The sequence below is a fragment of the Cebidichthys violaceus genome, unplaced genomic scaffold (genome assembly GCF_023349555.1).
Source record: "Cebidichthys violaceus isolate CVI_PGR_0920_01 unplaced genomic scaffold, fCebVio1.0.p SCAF_15, whole genome shotgun sequence".
In the NCBI taxonomy this organism is placed as follows: Eukaryota; Metazoa; Chordata; class Actinopteri; order Perciformes; family Stichaeidae; genus Cebidichthys; species Cebidichthys violaceus.
Window position 1 is genome coordinate 926,523 of NW_027176318.1, and position 17,263 is coordinate 943,785.

Sequence of the window (17,263 nt, forward strand, 5' to 3'; positions counted from 1 at the left end):
AAGTATAAAATAAATACCCACAAATCTTATTTTGTTGTTTTCATGGTAACGTGATATGTAGCAGCAAAGTGCTGTCCCATTCATATTTACACCATTTCGAGCCCTTCCAGCCTCTCACACTCAACCACTTACCAGGTGATGTCAATTAAGTCGTTGAGGGTTCAGGGCTTAGGGTGTATGGAGGACATTGGGATTTGGCCATAAAGATAGAGGCTAAAGCCTAAAGCCCACAGTGTAAAAGTTAACCACCGTGTGGCCATCGAGACAATAGACGATGAAATTAAGCAACAACAGTGTTCCTGTAGCCAGGGAGCTCTTTATTCACCATTACAATAATTAAAAAGCAAAAGCAGCATGTGTAGACATTCAGTATACCATCAGTAGCTTTTAGAAGTGCTAACGCTATGCTAATGTTAGCTCCACAGGTTTCTACGTAGAAACGTGACATTTTAGAAACACACATCTCCTTCCAACCTCTCCAGGTAACGAGTATCACTGTAACACAATGTTTAACCATGACCAGCTCCACATCCTTTAAAGCAGCCTGAACATGGCGAACATCTGAAACCATTGCATGAGAGACGATTAGTGGTCTGACCATGGTGCTACACTATGATTGGCCATTCAAGGGGCAGGACTTAGTGAAGGCTCAATTAAAGAGTAACTAAACCCCCAAATGTTTTTTTCAGCTGAAAAACAATGTATATGGTATTTGGTAGTGTTGTCGATGGATTCAGCGCCAAATTTAGAAATGTCAGTGCAAAGTATTCTGCATATTGTGTTAAATGTGCATACAATTCCCCTCTACTGGTTGAAACTATTGCAACTTAATTTTGCCACTAGCTGATCTGGAGCTTTCATCACCGACGAACCTCTACCTCTATTAAAGTCAACGTCTCCCAACTCTAGACTGTAGAGACATGAGTATTAGTGAAGAGTAGCCGTTACCCTTTCATTTAGCCAATGAATCGCTAATGCTAATACCCTAGCATACACATAGCTAGCACTACTGCTGATCTCTAGCATACACATAGCTAGCACTACTGGTAATATCTAGCATACACATAGCTAGCACTACTGTTAATATCTAGCATACACATAGCTAGCACTACTGCTAATCTCTAGCATACACATAGCTAGCACTACTGCTAATCCCTAGCATACACACATCCCGGCCTTGCACGTAAACTCAAATTCACAAATGTTTGTACAAGTTTATACTTTGTCACTATAACAGAACCTTTAAAGCACTTACCTAACCCTAATCATAACAATAGTTAGCATGATAGCGATTAGCAGCTAAGCTAATTGAAAGAGTTACAACTGTCACAAAATGATAAGTTAAAAGTAATAAAGTTCGGCTACATACTGAAGTTACGTAGACCAAGGCCAACAGTTCTGCTTTTTTTTAATATTCTGTATAACTGTAGCATGAAATCATGGAAATTGCTGTACTAGTAATGGAAAATTGCCTAAGTTAGATGCAACTGGTTGTGTCTTAAGTCTTTTCCACCTTTTAAAACCTAATGCATAAAATAAGAGCTATTTGAGTGTTGGTATTGGGAGGTTGATTTACTGAAAAATTATTTTCTCTTTCTCTTTCCCAATGTAAGTCTATGGGGGGAAACGTCATTTTGGGCCCAATGGCCTCCCAAGAGGACCCCTGAAATTACAATCCCACCGTTTAGCCACTATGTAAAATGTGCTTCAAAACTGCTCGTCCTGGGCGCTTGGATTAGTTACTCCTTAAATTTGACTTAACAGCTAATATGTTGGTTAGCTTCTATTAAACCTCGCACTAAGCTAGTTGACTTCTTCATGATGACAGAGAAACTCCCCCCCCACTATGTGACAAATACCTGGAGAAGTGACACACACACACACACACACACACACACACACACACACACACACACACACACACACACACACACACACACACACACACACACACACACACACACACACACACACACACACACACACTCTTTTCTTGGCCTGGGTGCTATGATATTAAAGGCTGAGAGTGTGTTCTTATGTGTCCATGCCAGCTGGCAATAACTTGTAAAGGGTGAGAAAGAGACATGGGGTCCTCGCCCCAACACGCTGGAGCGTGACGGGACGTTTTGACAGCAGTCCAACGATAGGAACACAGGATGTCCAATCTTCAGGAAGAGAATTATCCATTAACATTGTCCTCTTCAGTCCAGCAGCTGCCTTTATTTCTACAGGATCATGTCCAAAATGTATCTCCCATTTATCTTTTGGATTAAATTTCACAAACCAAGCTATATAATATAATATAATATATATATATATATATATATATATATATATATATATATATATATATACATACACCAAACCAATCAATTGCATTCACTCTTCTCAGTTCTTAGTTTTCAGTGTAATTTGGTCACTACTTACTCATGACCAAGGCTGAAAGCTGCATCACAAATACATCCTTGTCTAGCTTTCCAGCAAAGACGCAAGTTTTGTCCGAAACTCGTCCCCCGTACCCTTTCCTCGTCCTCGGTGCCGTCGGCTGGCGGGTCAAAGTTCAAAGGCAGGGAAGCAGGAGGCTTCGGGGTTTGCCACCTCTGACAGGTAGTAGATGGCCCCTGCCATACCTGAGAGGAGAAACACGTCCATTACTGCCAGCTACAGGTTCCGCTGTCTGTCAGTCAACTTTTGTAGTTTCCTGCTCTCTCTCATTGGAGACATTTTGCAATAATAAACCATTGTATGAAACATGTGTGAACTAATTATATAGAAGTACACAGGGACACTGGTCGTTGGTACTGCTTTCCCTGAGATTTTTATTGTGTATATATTTTTGCACATTTCTCTCTTAATCCATACTTTTTTTTTCTCACTAACATATGAAACGTTTAGAGTGAAGAATGTAAGCGCTAATATGAAATATGGTCGACACTTCTGACCCTACATTTGACTGAAATGCTGTTCAATAAGGATGTAAACACGGAAGCAGCGTCGACCATATAGTCTAGCGTTAATAGTGAAACTAGTCTACTTTATTGACCAAATATTATATAATAAATATTAGGTCAAGTAAGCGCATAATTCTCTCATCAACACTACAAACTCTGAAACATATTAATCAGTGTATGCATATTAAACACTCATTCCTACATCTTCAGGTTAATGAAATCTCAGTTTCTAAGACTGTTTCTTCAGACGTTATGTTGCAGATAACATATTTGATGTTGCTGCTCTTGGTACTCATCCTGGCTCAGAAAACATTGGCCTACATTTGAGGTATTTTTTTTTTCAAATTTCATGATGAATGGTTGTGGTATTAACCTGTATGTCTTTAATCTTGTTTTTATTTTATTTGTATTGCTATGGACCCTTTTGTGAGTCAAGTTTAAATTGAACGGATTGCCTTAAGTGCAGCGCTACCATTGTTTTATAGAAACTGATCTTAAAGCTGCATTCTCTCTAGTGTCCACCAGGGGGCGACTCCTCTGGTTGTATAGAAGTCTAGTCTAAAATGACTCTACTTCTCTCTTGATTTATTCCCTCAGTAAACATTGTAAACATGAGTTTATGGTCTCAATCTCTAGTTTACAGTCTTCTTCAATACAGCATGATGTTCATTTAGTACATTATGGTCCATTTAGAGTCAAACAGAACATAAAGCAGGGGATGCTTTAGGGCGGGACTACTGTGATTGACAGGTCGCTGCCACCACCAGTGTTGGAAGCATGAATGAATACAATCAGCTGATGAAAAAGTGATTCATCATTAAAACACGTTTCAGTCTTCCTATTTGCAAGTTATTATGAGAGAAGTTCTTCCCATATTTCAGTAAAAGAAGACACTGGTTATTTTGAAAAACAAATAGGTAGTATTCTGCATCAGAATTTAAGACGTTTGATTAGACCTGCTGCTTCTGTGCCGTCAGTGGTTCATTAGTGGAAGTTTCTGCTTCATTCTTTCGTTAGAGTGAACTGAAAGGCCACTCTAACAGAGTTACACAGGGTGCTGTATAATCGGCCTTTGATGGAAGAATAGCTAGCAGCAGACTTTGTGTTTCGCAAAACACACATTGCAGGCCCGCTACTACATCTGTTCAAAAGACCGGGGTTCTTGAAAGGGAGGCGGATTTGAAATTGGTGTGGTGGAAAAGTTGCATGATAAAAAGTCGGTACCTTCAAATAGAGAGTAGGGTCTGTCTGGGATGCGACAGCCGTGGGTCCCGTAGGCCAAACACCACTCGGCGAACTGGAGGGAGGTAATATCAATGTGTTCATAGACATCAATGCAACAATCAACCATACACATTTGAGAATATGCAAAAGAGAAGAAAGAAAATGACGCATCAAGTTGTTGCTCGATTAGGTCAGTGCCACCGACAACACGTGATGCGTCCTTTATTTCAGCAACAAGACATCGGGTTTCTTTAAGCTGTGGACAACGTGACGCTCACACGCTTTACCGCTGAGATTTTGGGATGGAGGCTTGTAAAATGATGCAACCCAATCAATAGACAGTAGACCATTAAGCCTACTGGTTGCTAATGACTGCTAATGCAGTCCTGTTATATAACCCTAATGCAGCTATAAACACAGTGCAGCTCCAGCTGCTTTCAGAACCAAAATAATATATTCGTTTGTGTGAAGGCTGTTGGGTCTCAACAGAAAACTATGAAAGCAAAAGAGAACTCTACAGATCAAAACATCAAACTCAATGCAACAGAACAAGACGCATCCACTTTCTTTATTTCACGAGTTCTTCTTACTCGATAAAACCTGGCGTCTATGTTACCCACAATGCAACGCAAACGGAAGCTAAAGTAGCCTGCAGCAGAGGTGAGCAGGAGGCCACAGAGGTCTGGTAAGGTCACTTATTTCTGATTCCACACCTCCGGAGGTTTGTCATTCAAACGACACGACCCAGACTTCACATAGCTGCTGCTGGTTTATTTAGCTCCTCCAAAAAGCAGCCCAACCCTTCGTTCCTACCTTGCAGACGCGGTACAGGTATTTCTTCTCCTGGGTGAGCTTGTACAGGGACAGGAAGGCGTAGCCATTGCCGGCGGTGCCGTGGCAGATGCCGTAGCCTTTTCTGAGCAGACCCCGCTGCCAGATCACCTCAGCGCAATCTGCAGCCTCCTTCAGGTACTTCTCCTCTTTGAACACCTGGGGAGACACGGATGAAGCCAAACCGTTAGTCACACTTGGGACAAAGGAGTAGCTCACAACAACAACAACAACAACAACAACAACAACAACCACTGTAAAAATGCACTGGCACTTTAAATTCATTTTCCCCTTGGCCACCAAGTTCTAATCAGTTCACCGTGTCTGCCAAATCTGAGAACAATCCCTCAAAGAGCTCCTAAAATATTGCATTCATGAGAATGGAGCGGACGGACGGACAAAACCCCAAAACATAATCCCTCCTCCCACGGCTGTTGCAGAGCCATTAAAAAAACGAGGGGAGGAAAAGAAATAAAAATAAGGTCAGTAAATAAATTATTTTTTCACTTTCCATCTGGAAAAAAAGTGCAAATTGCACTCGGCTGCAAAACTTTATGGGCATGTTTGCGCTGTAAGATCATGAATGGTATCTTCTGTGAATCGGACCTTGAGACGGAGCGATTCAGAGACATTACACTGAATTAATTGTATATCTTGGCATTGACCTAAAACAAGCAGAATGAGTCCTTTTATCATTGAGGCCGTACGAGACAGGAGAAAAAGCCTTGCTGACAGGCTGCGTCCTTCCCTGGAGAGCAGGAAAGAGTTGTCAGATGTGAACGAAAGTGATGAGACGACAGCTTTCACAGCAGTGCGAGGTCTGCGAGGGCTTCGAAAAGGAAGCAGAGCAGCCCGTGTTCATGGAGCTGCTGTGTCATGTAAAGAAAAGCAGAGAGGCAGGAAACAAGTTGCATTTCAATCAGGACATTTAATATCAACTATTGTGATGAAAGACTCGTCCTTCAAACTAAAAATACCAAATATTTTCAATGGAAACTTTTGCATTGGGCATCTAATCCGATTATTTTCACCTAAATGTGGAATAAACATCCATCACACACTTCTTAATTTTCACAAGCTACTTGATCAGAACTGGAGGTCCTGATCTAAAGCTGACGAACTTAAATTATCACTATAACATGAAGGAAGGTCTAACTGGAAGAAGTCGTCTCCCGAAGCTGACGCGAAGCGCTCGGCTAGAAATAAGACGCGTCACTCTGTTGGATTTGTTGGACCAACAGAAACACTCGGCCCACACTCTGTGAAATGCTGCAGCTGTTATTAAGGAGAGAATCAATTCTCATCTGCTTTATTTCAGCCCATCATGATCCATCAAAACATGCCACGGTGGATCCCGATACCGACTCCTAAACATCTCCAGTAAATGGAACAAACCACAGAAGCACTCACTGTCAGATGCTCCTGAACGAGACCTTTGTAAATTGGGATGAAGCCTCATCATCTGCCTCACAGTCCTCTTTTTCCCCACTTCAAGTAGAGTTTTCACCAACTCTCTCTTTTCCATGAACAGATCTGTCTTGTGTTCTGTTCACAGTGAGACCGTGATAAAGAGGTCGTGTCTCCCACTGTGAAAGCACAGTGTCGGACCAGGGTGGTTTCCCCACAGCGAGAGCTTTGACCACACGGCCTCACCTTATAAGCCATGATGAGCATGTGGACGACACCGGGCGCTCCGTGGCACCAGTGAACCAGCCGGTCGCTCTCGTTGCTCAGCGACGACGGGAAGTTCCCCGAGCGAAACTTCTTGTGGCGGACGTAGTCGATGCTGGGACGGATCAGCTCCGACAGAACGTCCGGGTGGACCTTTGCTCCCGGCTGGAAAAAGAGAGATAGTTCTAATTATCGCCGGTCGTCTCCGTCAGAGTTGATACTACCCTGCTTTGGAAACACAACAAACACATAAAAGACGAGACGGCCACACTCGGCGGCCACGGCAACTCAAATTAAGCCGGCACAGAGAGTCCCAGCAGGCTGGGGTTTTGTTGCCTATAAGCACTTTTGACAACACATCGTATGAACTGCTTCACAACCACCTCATGTCCTCTGAGTGTGGCCGTTCCGGCATGGTTAGGGTACAAGCAAACAGAATTCACATTTGCAGCTCATTCATGGTTGCTTCGGTAACATGCACTTTGCGGCCGTGCTTTACCGCGTTTTGTTCGACGATCTAAGAGAGCGTTCTTTGAGGTGAAATTAAAGAATTACGCTTGGAACACATTCTGGTGTTTACCGGAACCACTTGAATCACATCCTCCTCATTTTAAAAAGTTGCATGCAATCATGGCAGGTATCAAATATTTGAGTATTTGTTCAGACCACACAGTTCAAATGTAACCATGACGTCGCAGCACCATCGACCGGCCACTGGACCCCCGTCTTACCTGCATGAGCATGCAGAAGATGCCAGCCAGGCCGTGGGCAGCGCCGATGTACTGCTTCTTGTGCCATTCATAGAGCAGGGGGCAGCGATCCGTCTTCTTCTGCTCCGCCGACATGTTCTTCCCCGATTCCACGATGGCCATCGCCACCTGAGGATCGGTGTGGGAGGAAAAGGTTTTTATAGTGGAGCGGAGCGGTCTGACGGCATCCTGGCAGAATGTTAGTTCTCTTTCTGGGAACTGAATTCCTACGTCTTGCCAGCGTTAATATTGGTGTTTCATGTGGAGAACGTCCAAAGAGAATTTGGCCCACAATCAAACCTGATTATTGGATCAAAATCCTTTCAAACCCCTCAGCAAATCTGATTAGGGTTAGTTTTTAACATTCATACATACATGTATACACACACAGGTATATGTACAGTATATATGTATGTGTATGGTTGTGTGCGTGTGTGTGTGTGTGTGTGTGTGTGTGTGTCTTGCGGCTGGAAGTTGGGAGTCAGCAGTTTATGTTGTCCCCAAGCAGGATGGAGTGAATGAAAAAGAAAGGCAGACTGTTCTGCTGCAGCAGCACTGCCTCCCTTAATGACTGAGCAGATTTATAGGCAGCCAACTGCTCATTTACACAACGCTTCAGTCCTGTACATCTATACTGCCGTCCCCGCCTCAAACACACCTTCTCCAAACCACCATTTCATCTTTCTGTATGCATACACTATCTTTGCATCTTGCAGAGTTGTGGTGATACTGCATCTCTTTTGACCAAATCTGTCCACACACAGAGAGACTTAGTAGATTCTCATCTACTAAGAACACTGATGCTCCCCAGAGGATGAACCCTCTTGGACACACCATGACCTTTCATCTAGTATCACCTATTCAGCCCGGCACTACTGGTGGGGCTCTGAGAAGAGTTATAATATTCACTGACTGCTAATCTAGCTGTGGTTTAGACCAATTATCTTGTTCATTTCTATTTCTTTTTTCAGTCGAGCAGATGCAGTAACACAGCAGGACGGAGGCATCATCATGAAACAGTTTGTCAGCCTGCACGGCTTTGACAGCAAGGTTGGCATTTGTTGGAAAAGACACACACACACACACACACACACACACACACACACACACACACACACACACACACACACACACACAAAATCATTCGATACTGTATGATCAGGTGGCAACCTCTGGTTCTCACAACGCTTCAAAAAAAAAACCCATCTCTAAACAGCACGCTGGGGCGCAGCCACTGTTTGGTATAGCGTGCAGAGTGCTGCTGTGTGTGTGTGTGTGTGTGTGTGTGTGTGTGTGTGTGTGTGTGTGTGTGTGTGTGTTGGTGGTATATGGACAGCAGAGCGGTGCTGCAGAGAAACTGGAGTTTTACAGCCTCACATTCGTATCCCTTCATCAGTCATAACAAAGCCTCTATCGGAGACTCGTGTGAGCCCACTGCTGCTGCCTACTCTCTCAGCCCTTCTGTCACACTGTGTGTGTGTGTGTGTGTGTGTGTGTGTGTGTGTGTGTGTGTACAGTACATGTGTTTTGGCCTGGCACTTCACCAAAAGGGGACAGCTGGCCCTGCAATTTTCTGCAGCGAGTGGGTGTGTGTGTGTGTGTGTGTGTGTGTGTGTGTGTGTGTGTGTGTGTGTGTGTGTGCGCTTAAATAAATAATTAAAATAGAGCGTGGAGAGATTATTATCCACTGTATGTGTTTGTGTCCTCGTCCACTTTTGTCCCAACTCGATGTCCAACAGATGGTTATTACAGCAGCCTGCCTGCCGTCTAGAGATACTTTTCAAGCACAGTTTCACCTCCTCTTCTATAGAGGGAAGAGCACAAACTCAAACGCCGTCTATGCATGTATGAACATATAGAGTATATACCTCCTCAACATCATTTATCAGATTGTAAATGAACTGACAAGCTGTAACAGTAAAAGAGGATGTAAACCAGAGGTATCGGCGTATATATTTTGGCCAATAAGTGACGAGATATTCTCGTACAGAAATGCCAAAGACGTGAGATTTAGCAGCAGCGTGTCTCCATTACACAGGCTGACTGAAGCCTTGGGTTTTTGTTGACTAAAACTAGACCCTGTGGTGGCATATGGTGGCTGATGTTGCGGTGGTCACCCTCCAACAGAACAGCTATCAATATATCAGCTGTAATCAGAGACATGAGCAACTCGTGATAACGTCTCATTTGATAGGATTCTTTAAATTACTTCTTTTCCTCCCTAATCGGCCAATGGTCGTTACGGAGATCCGTTGCAGCTCGAGGTCGAATAATGCAATATGCTTGTGCTTCAAAATACTTCTCGATGAAAGATGGAAACTGTAAGTGAAACAGTTGAACTAAGGGTCTTACCTTGGTAACGGTGCTCTCGTCCACCGTCTCAGCTCCCATCTCTTTGTTGACGTAGAGCAGAGCGTAAAGGTAGCCGGCGCGACCGTACAGCAGCTCATCCGGCATCTCAGAGTCTGGACTCAGCACGGACCGCTGCAGCTGGAGGAGCCTGACGGACGGACGCACGCACGCACGCACGCACGCACACGCACACACACACACACACACACACACACACACACACACACACACACACACACACACACACACACACACACACACACACGGGGGGGGGGGGGGGTTACCCATTAATGACAGCAAAACACACTTCAAAACATCAGAACTCAGTATTTCTCTCACACACACACACACACACACACACACACACACACACACACACACACAATAATTGTATTAAATAAGTTTGGAGGTATTGATATTGTACACATCACTATAACAAATCCCTGCAGTTTAGGATGTCGCTGTGCAGTAATTTCCCCTGCAGTCATGATGATCGGCTCACTTTCACTTATTTCTGATGTTAGTGGTATATAAATGAGCTATGATTAGGTATATTATTGTGTTGTAAATGACTAAGAGGACACTGAGGTCCTGAGTCAGGCTCACTGAGAAACATACCACTTTCTGAAATCTTTACATAACATTTGCATTTTGCCAAAATGTGCAGCGGTCTCATGAAATGCATGTCGTGGTGCTCCTGTAGACCATGTATAAGAAGAGGACGTCGTCATCGTAAAGTCACCCGTTGGTTTGTGGAGTGACGTTTTTTTGAAGTCTTGAGTTTGGTGATTTCGCCGTTGCCATCTTGGATTACGGCAGTCGCCATGTTGTTGTTTTTGCAACCAATGAACGGAAGTTACCATGTTTGGAATGCGGAGGAGTGACGTGCTGCATTGAAGAAGACTGTAAACTAGAGATTGAGACCATAAACTCATGTTTACAATGTTTACTGAGGGAATAAATCAAGAGAGAAGTAGAGTCATTTTAGACTAGACTTCTATACAACCAGGGGAGTCGCCCCCTGGTGGACACTAGAGAGAATGCAGCTTTAAGACACTTCTACATTGGCTTCACTTGGCAGAGCCGGAGGTTGCTGCCTGGGTGCTACTCATTTAACGTGACGTGGGCCACATTGGATGCACCGTGTTGAACAACCACTCACCTGGACAGGCAGTCTTGGCTGTCAGCGGTGTTGTTCAGTTTGTGGTGAACCACCGCGCCTACTGCCAGGGGCCCTGCGTCGCCGCACAGGAATGTCACTTTGCGGCCGTTCAGGATCCTCATGGTCCGCTTCACGTAGTCCAGTGCCCTCTGCAGGTCGGTGGCCTCTTGGGACACCCGGTGCAGCTGGAGGTACAGCAAGGCAATGCCTGTGGTGGAGATAGTACGCCGGGGATCAGTAAGCCTGACACAAGGAACAGGCGCACAGTTTTATAGCGCTGGCAACAGACCTGTCCAGCCGGTGTAGGTTGAGAAGTCATGGGGGTCGGCGGTCCTCAGGCCCTCCTCCATCTGCTGGAGGAGATCTTTGATCTTATTCTGGACCTTCTTCTGGAATGATGCGCTCACCTGAGGAGGAGAGAGAAAGCACAATTATAAACTCCAGCCACCTCGACAGAAACAAGAAAAAAGTCATCAACGTGGATAGTCCTCCCGCTGTTCCAACAATCACCAACTCCAGTATAAGCACTCCTCAAAACTACCAGGCAGGAACAGTCATTTTACCTCGCTGATAATTGTGAAGGACACTTCAACAGAAACAAAATAAAACTCATCAAAGCCATCTTTGATAGCCTTTTCACTGTTCTAACAACCACCAACTGTAGTTTGACAGTTTAAAAGAGAGACTGAAGGCCTAAACACACTGAAAGCATCTAAGGAGCGAAGTAATCCTTTCGTTTTAAACAGACGAACAAGCACCAAAAGCATTCTATCGATGTTGGAGTGTCAAATAAGGACCCAGCAACCAAAGCTGTGCTTTTTTTGCAGGCGCAGTATCTGTTTGGAGAGTTAAAAGGAAGTAAAAAGTGAGGGATTTTTGGCCAGAGGATAAAGAATAAATTAGTAATTAATAAAAATACTACTACTACTGTTAAAAATGGCAAACGTCGCTGGCAGTAGGACACATCAGCTGTCACTACTTAACGTAAATTCAGTTTGTAACCCGATGGCCACTTTATGTGCTCTGGACAGGATGGACAATTCTGGTCAATTTCCAGAAATTTTGGCCGAGTAAACTCGGACATTTTGCACAATTTCAACATAAAATGTAGACCTTTTTTTCCCCCATAACACTGGCAATCTAACATACATACTTTCACATATACACAGGATACCATTTGTGCTCTATTGCTATATTAATCCAAATCAAATAACTCTGAATAAGATGGAAAAGAAAGGGTTAGGATTCATAATTGGACTACCTGAGGGGAAATAATGTTCAAAATGAAATAGAAACGGTTGCCAGACTTTGTGGATCCCCGCATGGTGCATTTAAGTGCTCTAGTTTGAAGTGGGCCCTCACCTCCTCTACCCAGCGTTTATGGGACTTCTTCCAACTAAAAAGAGTCAGTCGTCTAGCCAGTAATGTGGAAAAAGCTGAAGCCTCTATCTGATTTTCAGATAACTGCATCTCATTCGGCGCTGCACCAAAGATAGAAGTCCGGGGGTTAGGATCGATGTCTTTGCTGAACATAAGTGAATATTCTGAATGTGTCTGACCACAACATACGACTGAGGTCGGCTGGCTCTTGGTTGCATCCGGGGTCTGACATTCTAACCAACCTACTCCTGGAGAGATGAAGCCTTTGGAGCACCTTGAACTGACAATACGCCATGTTTGATAGATACCGATGATGAGTGATGAAGGTGTTGCTCACTGCCAAGCTGAGTCTGGCACCACCATCTCCAGATCGTCCTCCCGCTGCCCCCTTATATGTCCAAGATTGTTTGAGCGGAGTCATATAGGATGGATATATTACATGGAGGCATGGCTGACACGATGTGTTACACTCACTCCTAACGTGACCTGATCAAATCATTTTGAGAGCTGGAATGGAGGGATTTCAGTCCGAGAGGAAGAGGAGGAGATCATCCGCATAAAGTGAAAGCTTATGTTTTGATTACTGGAGAGAATATATTTTTATGATAATTCAGTTAACCAGCACATAGCAGCCTAAAGAAAAGTACACAATGCATAACTTGTTCCCACCTTTTGCTACTTTTTGCTCGCTGGCTGTAACCATGTGGGATGTAGCTTAACTGAGCATGCCAACTGAGGAGATTTGAGTCCATTCATCTATCTCCATCCATTCTTCATTGCAAAACATTTCTTTTCTAAATGAGTTGATCACTTTAAACCCTAAGTTTGAACACAGCCCACATTGTTGGTTCTGATCTTCTCAGTACTTTTCTCCATTAGTTAACTTGCTAGTTATCTAGTTATTGACCACATACCACATTTGTATTTGACAAATTGATGGGTTGATTTGGCAAATTAATTGATTTTTGTCTTCAAAGAACATTCTGTTCATGGTTTACTCCTGTTAATCAATTGACTAATATATATTTTTCATTTCTATCAGACAGGTTTATGATTATGTCCGCTTATGAATTGGTAAAAGCTACTTGTAAACATCAATATTGTTAATAATGCACCAGGTTAGAGGGTTCCTTGTACAACTTGCCCTATTACACCTCAGAGAATCTATTTTATATCAAAGCCACTATGGTATTGCAACTGAAATATCCATAATCCATTCAATATTGAATTGAATCTGCAAACAAATCGAACTGGGACCTTGTGACTCAGTGTTAGCCCTCAATAACATTAACGATGGCACCAAGTCGTCCAAGCATGCATCTAAATGGAGTTCAGATATTCATTTCATGATATAGCGTGTGCTTTTCCTACGGCGACGTGCCCAAACGTCTGCTGGGAAACGGGCCTATGTGGAGCAGCTGGAGCCATACAGATTCCCAAGCAGAGTTGCCAGATGTCACCTGCACAGATTACACCTTTGCCCTCCACAGCTGGCACCACACTGTTACTAATGGCTTGATCCGATGAGCGACCAAGACCGCTTTCATCTAAATAGGTTGAGTGAACCCGAGAGCAGCAGGTCCACATTTGCCTTGCTAATTCCAGAGGTAATAAAACGCACAAAAGTGTGTTCTGTCGGTCGTGTTCTGTCAGTAAGGGGAAAGCCTAATCATTTCTCAGATATCACCCAGGAGGTTATGACCCAGACTCCCCATCATTAGGATTCATCTCAGGAAACACACTATGTTAATTGGGTTATTTTCCACAAGGCTCAAGGCTCTAATTACCCTTTACAGATTTAACCGGATAGGTCAGACCATGCTTCAAAGGGTGGTTTAATCGTGGATATGGAGTCAATTCATTCTCCACAGGCTCCATTCACATTCAGCCTACACTGCGAAGTGTATAAGAGGATCTAGGGAACCACAGAGATTTCAGCGAGAGTCTCTCACTAGCCACCTCGTCAATCAAACACCGATTGGGAGTCCGGCAGTGCACAAGAAACGCGGGAGCTATTTGTTGGACTGCAGGCCGGTTCCTCTCCTATCCACTGGCTTGATAAATTAACAGGGAGCGCTTAGAGAACAGGTATCTCAGCTCTGGCCGATCTCTGCTGCTGCTAGTTCAAGCCGGTCGGGTGCGCACTGTTTTATCACGAGCTAGTAACAGTCTGCATCTGCAGTCATTTCACTCCCCGCACGATGGGATACAAGGCTGGGCTGATCATGAGGGGAAGGCATTTTCTTTTGGGTGGTCCCTGCTGTTAGCTTCATTAATCATTAACCAGTAGTTAGTGGGACTTTGGTTTACGTTATACCTTACCTTTCCAGTATGGCGTTGTTAGCTAGCTGCTGTGTGAGCCCGACAGCTGAGCAGATGCAGCATTGAATACAGCTTTATAAATGTAAACTTTATACAGTTATGGGGATCAAGAGCACCTGGCCAATGCCCAGGAAGTGACCCGGAACCTCTCCAGCTACCGATCTACACTCCATTCCGACCGGTCCTGGCTGGACTTGAACCGGCCACCCTTTCCAACGGACTGAGCTACTGCCACACAAAAAAAAACCCAAGATAGACAGGCTTCGTTATAAACGTATATTGCTATGCACCAGGAAACACGGCCATCAACAGTCCGCTCTAGTTTGCCTTGTGCTCCAGATCAGCTGCTTGTCAGTCAGAAATTCCTTTTCGACTCCAGTCCAGTACAAACAGAACCGACAGTCCTAAAGGCTAAAACCCAGAGAGCCTGACCAGAGTGGGCTCTCTGTCCTCAAACAGGGAGGATTGTGACGGAGTCCTTCTGTTCTCACTGCTGCAGTCATCCACGGACGACGGGATCGACGGAGAACAAAGCAGAGTGACACACGGTCCCGTTTAGCATAACAATGGTATGTTCAGAGACGCCGAGGAGAACGAGAAGGGCGCAACTAAAAACGACAGAAAGCTCCGCCTGCAGCTCCTACACGACACAGTACTACACACAAGTACTACACAACAAGTCCTTGTTAGTACTATTGGGGTATATGTTTTTTACACAGTGCTAATGTTGGTTGGAACCAACAAAACACTGGTGGTGGTGTTCTTCTTGTCAGTGGTTACCTCCAACAGAGAAGCTTTCCTGGATCCCTTTTCATTGGCTCACTCACTGAAGCGACCCCCCCCCCCCCCCCCCCCCATCAAAACAACTCTAGACAACATCACAAACTGTTGCCTCCAAACAGAACAAAAAAGAGGCAGATTTTACTGCTTTTCTCACATCTAGACAAATAGACCAAAAACACTAAGCCTACACTTAATCAAGTCATATTCAAATATGCAATAGATTATCATTGACAAGCTGTGAAACTGTGACTCTATAAGTCACAGTTTTTTTCTGTTTGTGAAAAAATGTTGTGCTGATTTCACATTAGGTATATTGCACCACGATACACAAGACAGGTCAGATCTGTACTATTTTATCAATTAATTAATACACACACACACACACACACACACACACACACACACACACACACACACACACACACACCATTATCATTGTTGTTTTGTTTTTTTAAAGACCTGGTCTAATGTGGTCTACATGTGACAAAACAGACTGACACCCCCCCCCCCCTCCCCCTCCCCCCCCTCCTTCCTTGCATTTTCACAAATGGAATCAAGTTTTCACAACTCTGAAACGTCAGCGTCGTAACACTGACGTAATGTAACGTAAAGCAAACGCCTCAAACGCCTGTGACCTGCTGTATTTTGGGTAAAGTTACTATGACACGCAGTAACTTTACTTTAACGTCCACCAACCTCAACCTCAACATTAATGATGTCCATCAGTATCGTCAGCCTGTCGCTGTGAGTCTCAAGAATTGTCCTCAATGTCTCCACGTAGCATTACCTTTGGCTCTGTTCACGAGCAACCACACCTCTAAAATGCTCCAGATACACTCAAATCATTGACAATGATTGTCTTGTGACAACTAACTACGACAGAAGTGCAAGTCTGAGCTAAGCTAGCTCAACTTTCTATTAGCACGTCAGCAGGTGTGTTCTTAAAAACAAATAATGCTGCAAACGCAAAAGCCTCTGACCTTTCCTTCTGCATCAAATGGTTCATTGTAATCTTCCTCTGCTCCGGAGCCGGAGGTGAGGGCTCCTGGGTCCCAGTCTGGGTACGGGTTTGGAAAGGACCGCTCCTCCATCTCCGCCTCTGTAGCCGAGATCAGCTTCAGCCGCTTGGACACGTTATCTCCCATCGCTACGGCGGCTCGGCAGGGACAAAAAAGAAAAGAAAATCCTCGGGCACCCTGATCGGCCATTAGGGGAAATAAGAAAAACGCGTTTGAGAAAATTGAATTATATCAAACTAAACCACACCACAGTGACGTGAATAAATACCATGACGATTGTTAAGTGGTTATGAAAATGTGTTTTAATGGGTTTAAAGTTTGTCACAGAGGCAAAATGATATCTGCTCCTCATTATACAAACGAAAGACGGAAAAAGATGTTTTGTAAATGAATTACAAACAAGTTATGAGACAAATTCAAGCTTTTATAACTATATTAATAACTATATTACTATATAGATATAATAACTATATAGAGAATGGCTTAGCAGCAATTTGCAAAAGTGACATAATAGTCTATAGGCTACTTTTATTTTGAAGAGAATAGAACGTTGTACTGGCCATATTATTTCGAAATGCTAATTTCTCGTCTGATCGTTGTTGTTTCTGAGGTTATTCACGCACAATAACCTCGTGGTTATTTGTCATTCCAGGTTACTTATTGTTATTGAACCGGTATAGGCTAAATGATTTGGGTTGTGGTTCACATATTCAGACTATATTAAGACCCAAGGCACTGATAGGAAATCCGAAAAAGAAAAAGTTTTGTTCAGCTGAAACTTTTAAATAAATGACTAACAAATGTAAAAATAAAAAATAA

The 17,263-nt window shown here is 43.7% G+C and overlaps 1 protein-coding gene across 1 annotated transcript; it reads right to left on the minus strand.

Annotated features, from left to right (window-relative positions):
- Window positions 1-296: 296 nt before the first annotated feature.
- lancl2 (LanC lantibiotic synthetase component C-like 2 (bacterial)) lies at window positions 297-16,616 on the minus strand. Its single transcript, XM_068709592.1, has 9 exons — window positions 16,406-16,616; window positions 11,230-11,347; window positions 10,941-11,148; window positions 9,779-9,926; window positions 7,409-7,555; window positions 6,660-6,842; window positions 4,989-5,165; window positions 4,176-4,248; window positions 297-2,630 (listed from the first exon to the last, which is right to left on the minus strand). Exons 1-9 carry the CDS (start codon window positions 16,568-16,570, stop codon window positions 2,554-2,556), a joined length of 1,296 nt encoding a protein of 431 aa, XP_068565693.1. The 5' UTR covers window positions 16,571-16,616; the 3' UTR covers window positions 297-2,553.
- Window positions 16,617-17,263: the final 647 nt, after the last annotated feature.

Excerpts from the sequence above, each read along its gene's own strand:
- lancl2 (XM_068709592.1), bottom strand. The coding sequence starts at position 16,570 with ATGGGAGATAACGTGTCCAAGCGGCTGAAGCTGATCTCGGCTACAGAG. Across the intron at positions 6,843-7,408 it reads TCTTCTGCATGCTCATGCAG|CCGGGAGCAAAGGTCCACCC; the intron begins GTAAGACGGGGG and ends CTCTTTTTCCAG. Across the intron at positions 2,631-4,175 it reads ACCCTACTCTCTATTTGAAG|GTATGGCAGGGGCCATCTAC; the intron begins GTACCGACTTTT and ends TTCTCCTCTCAG.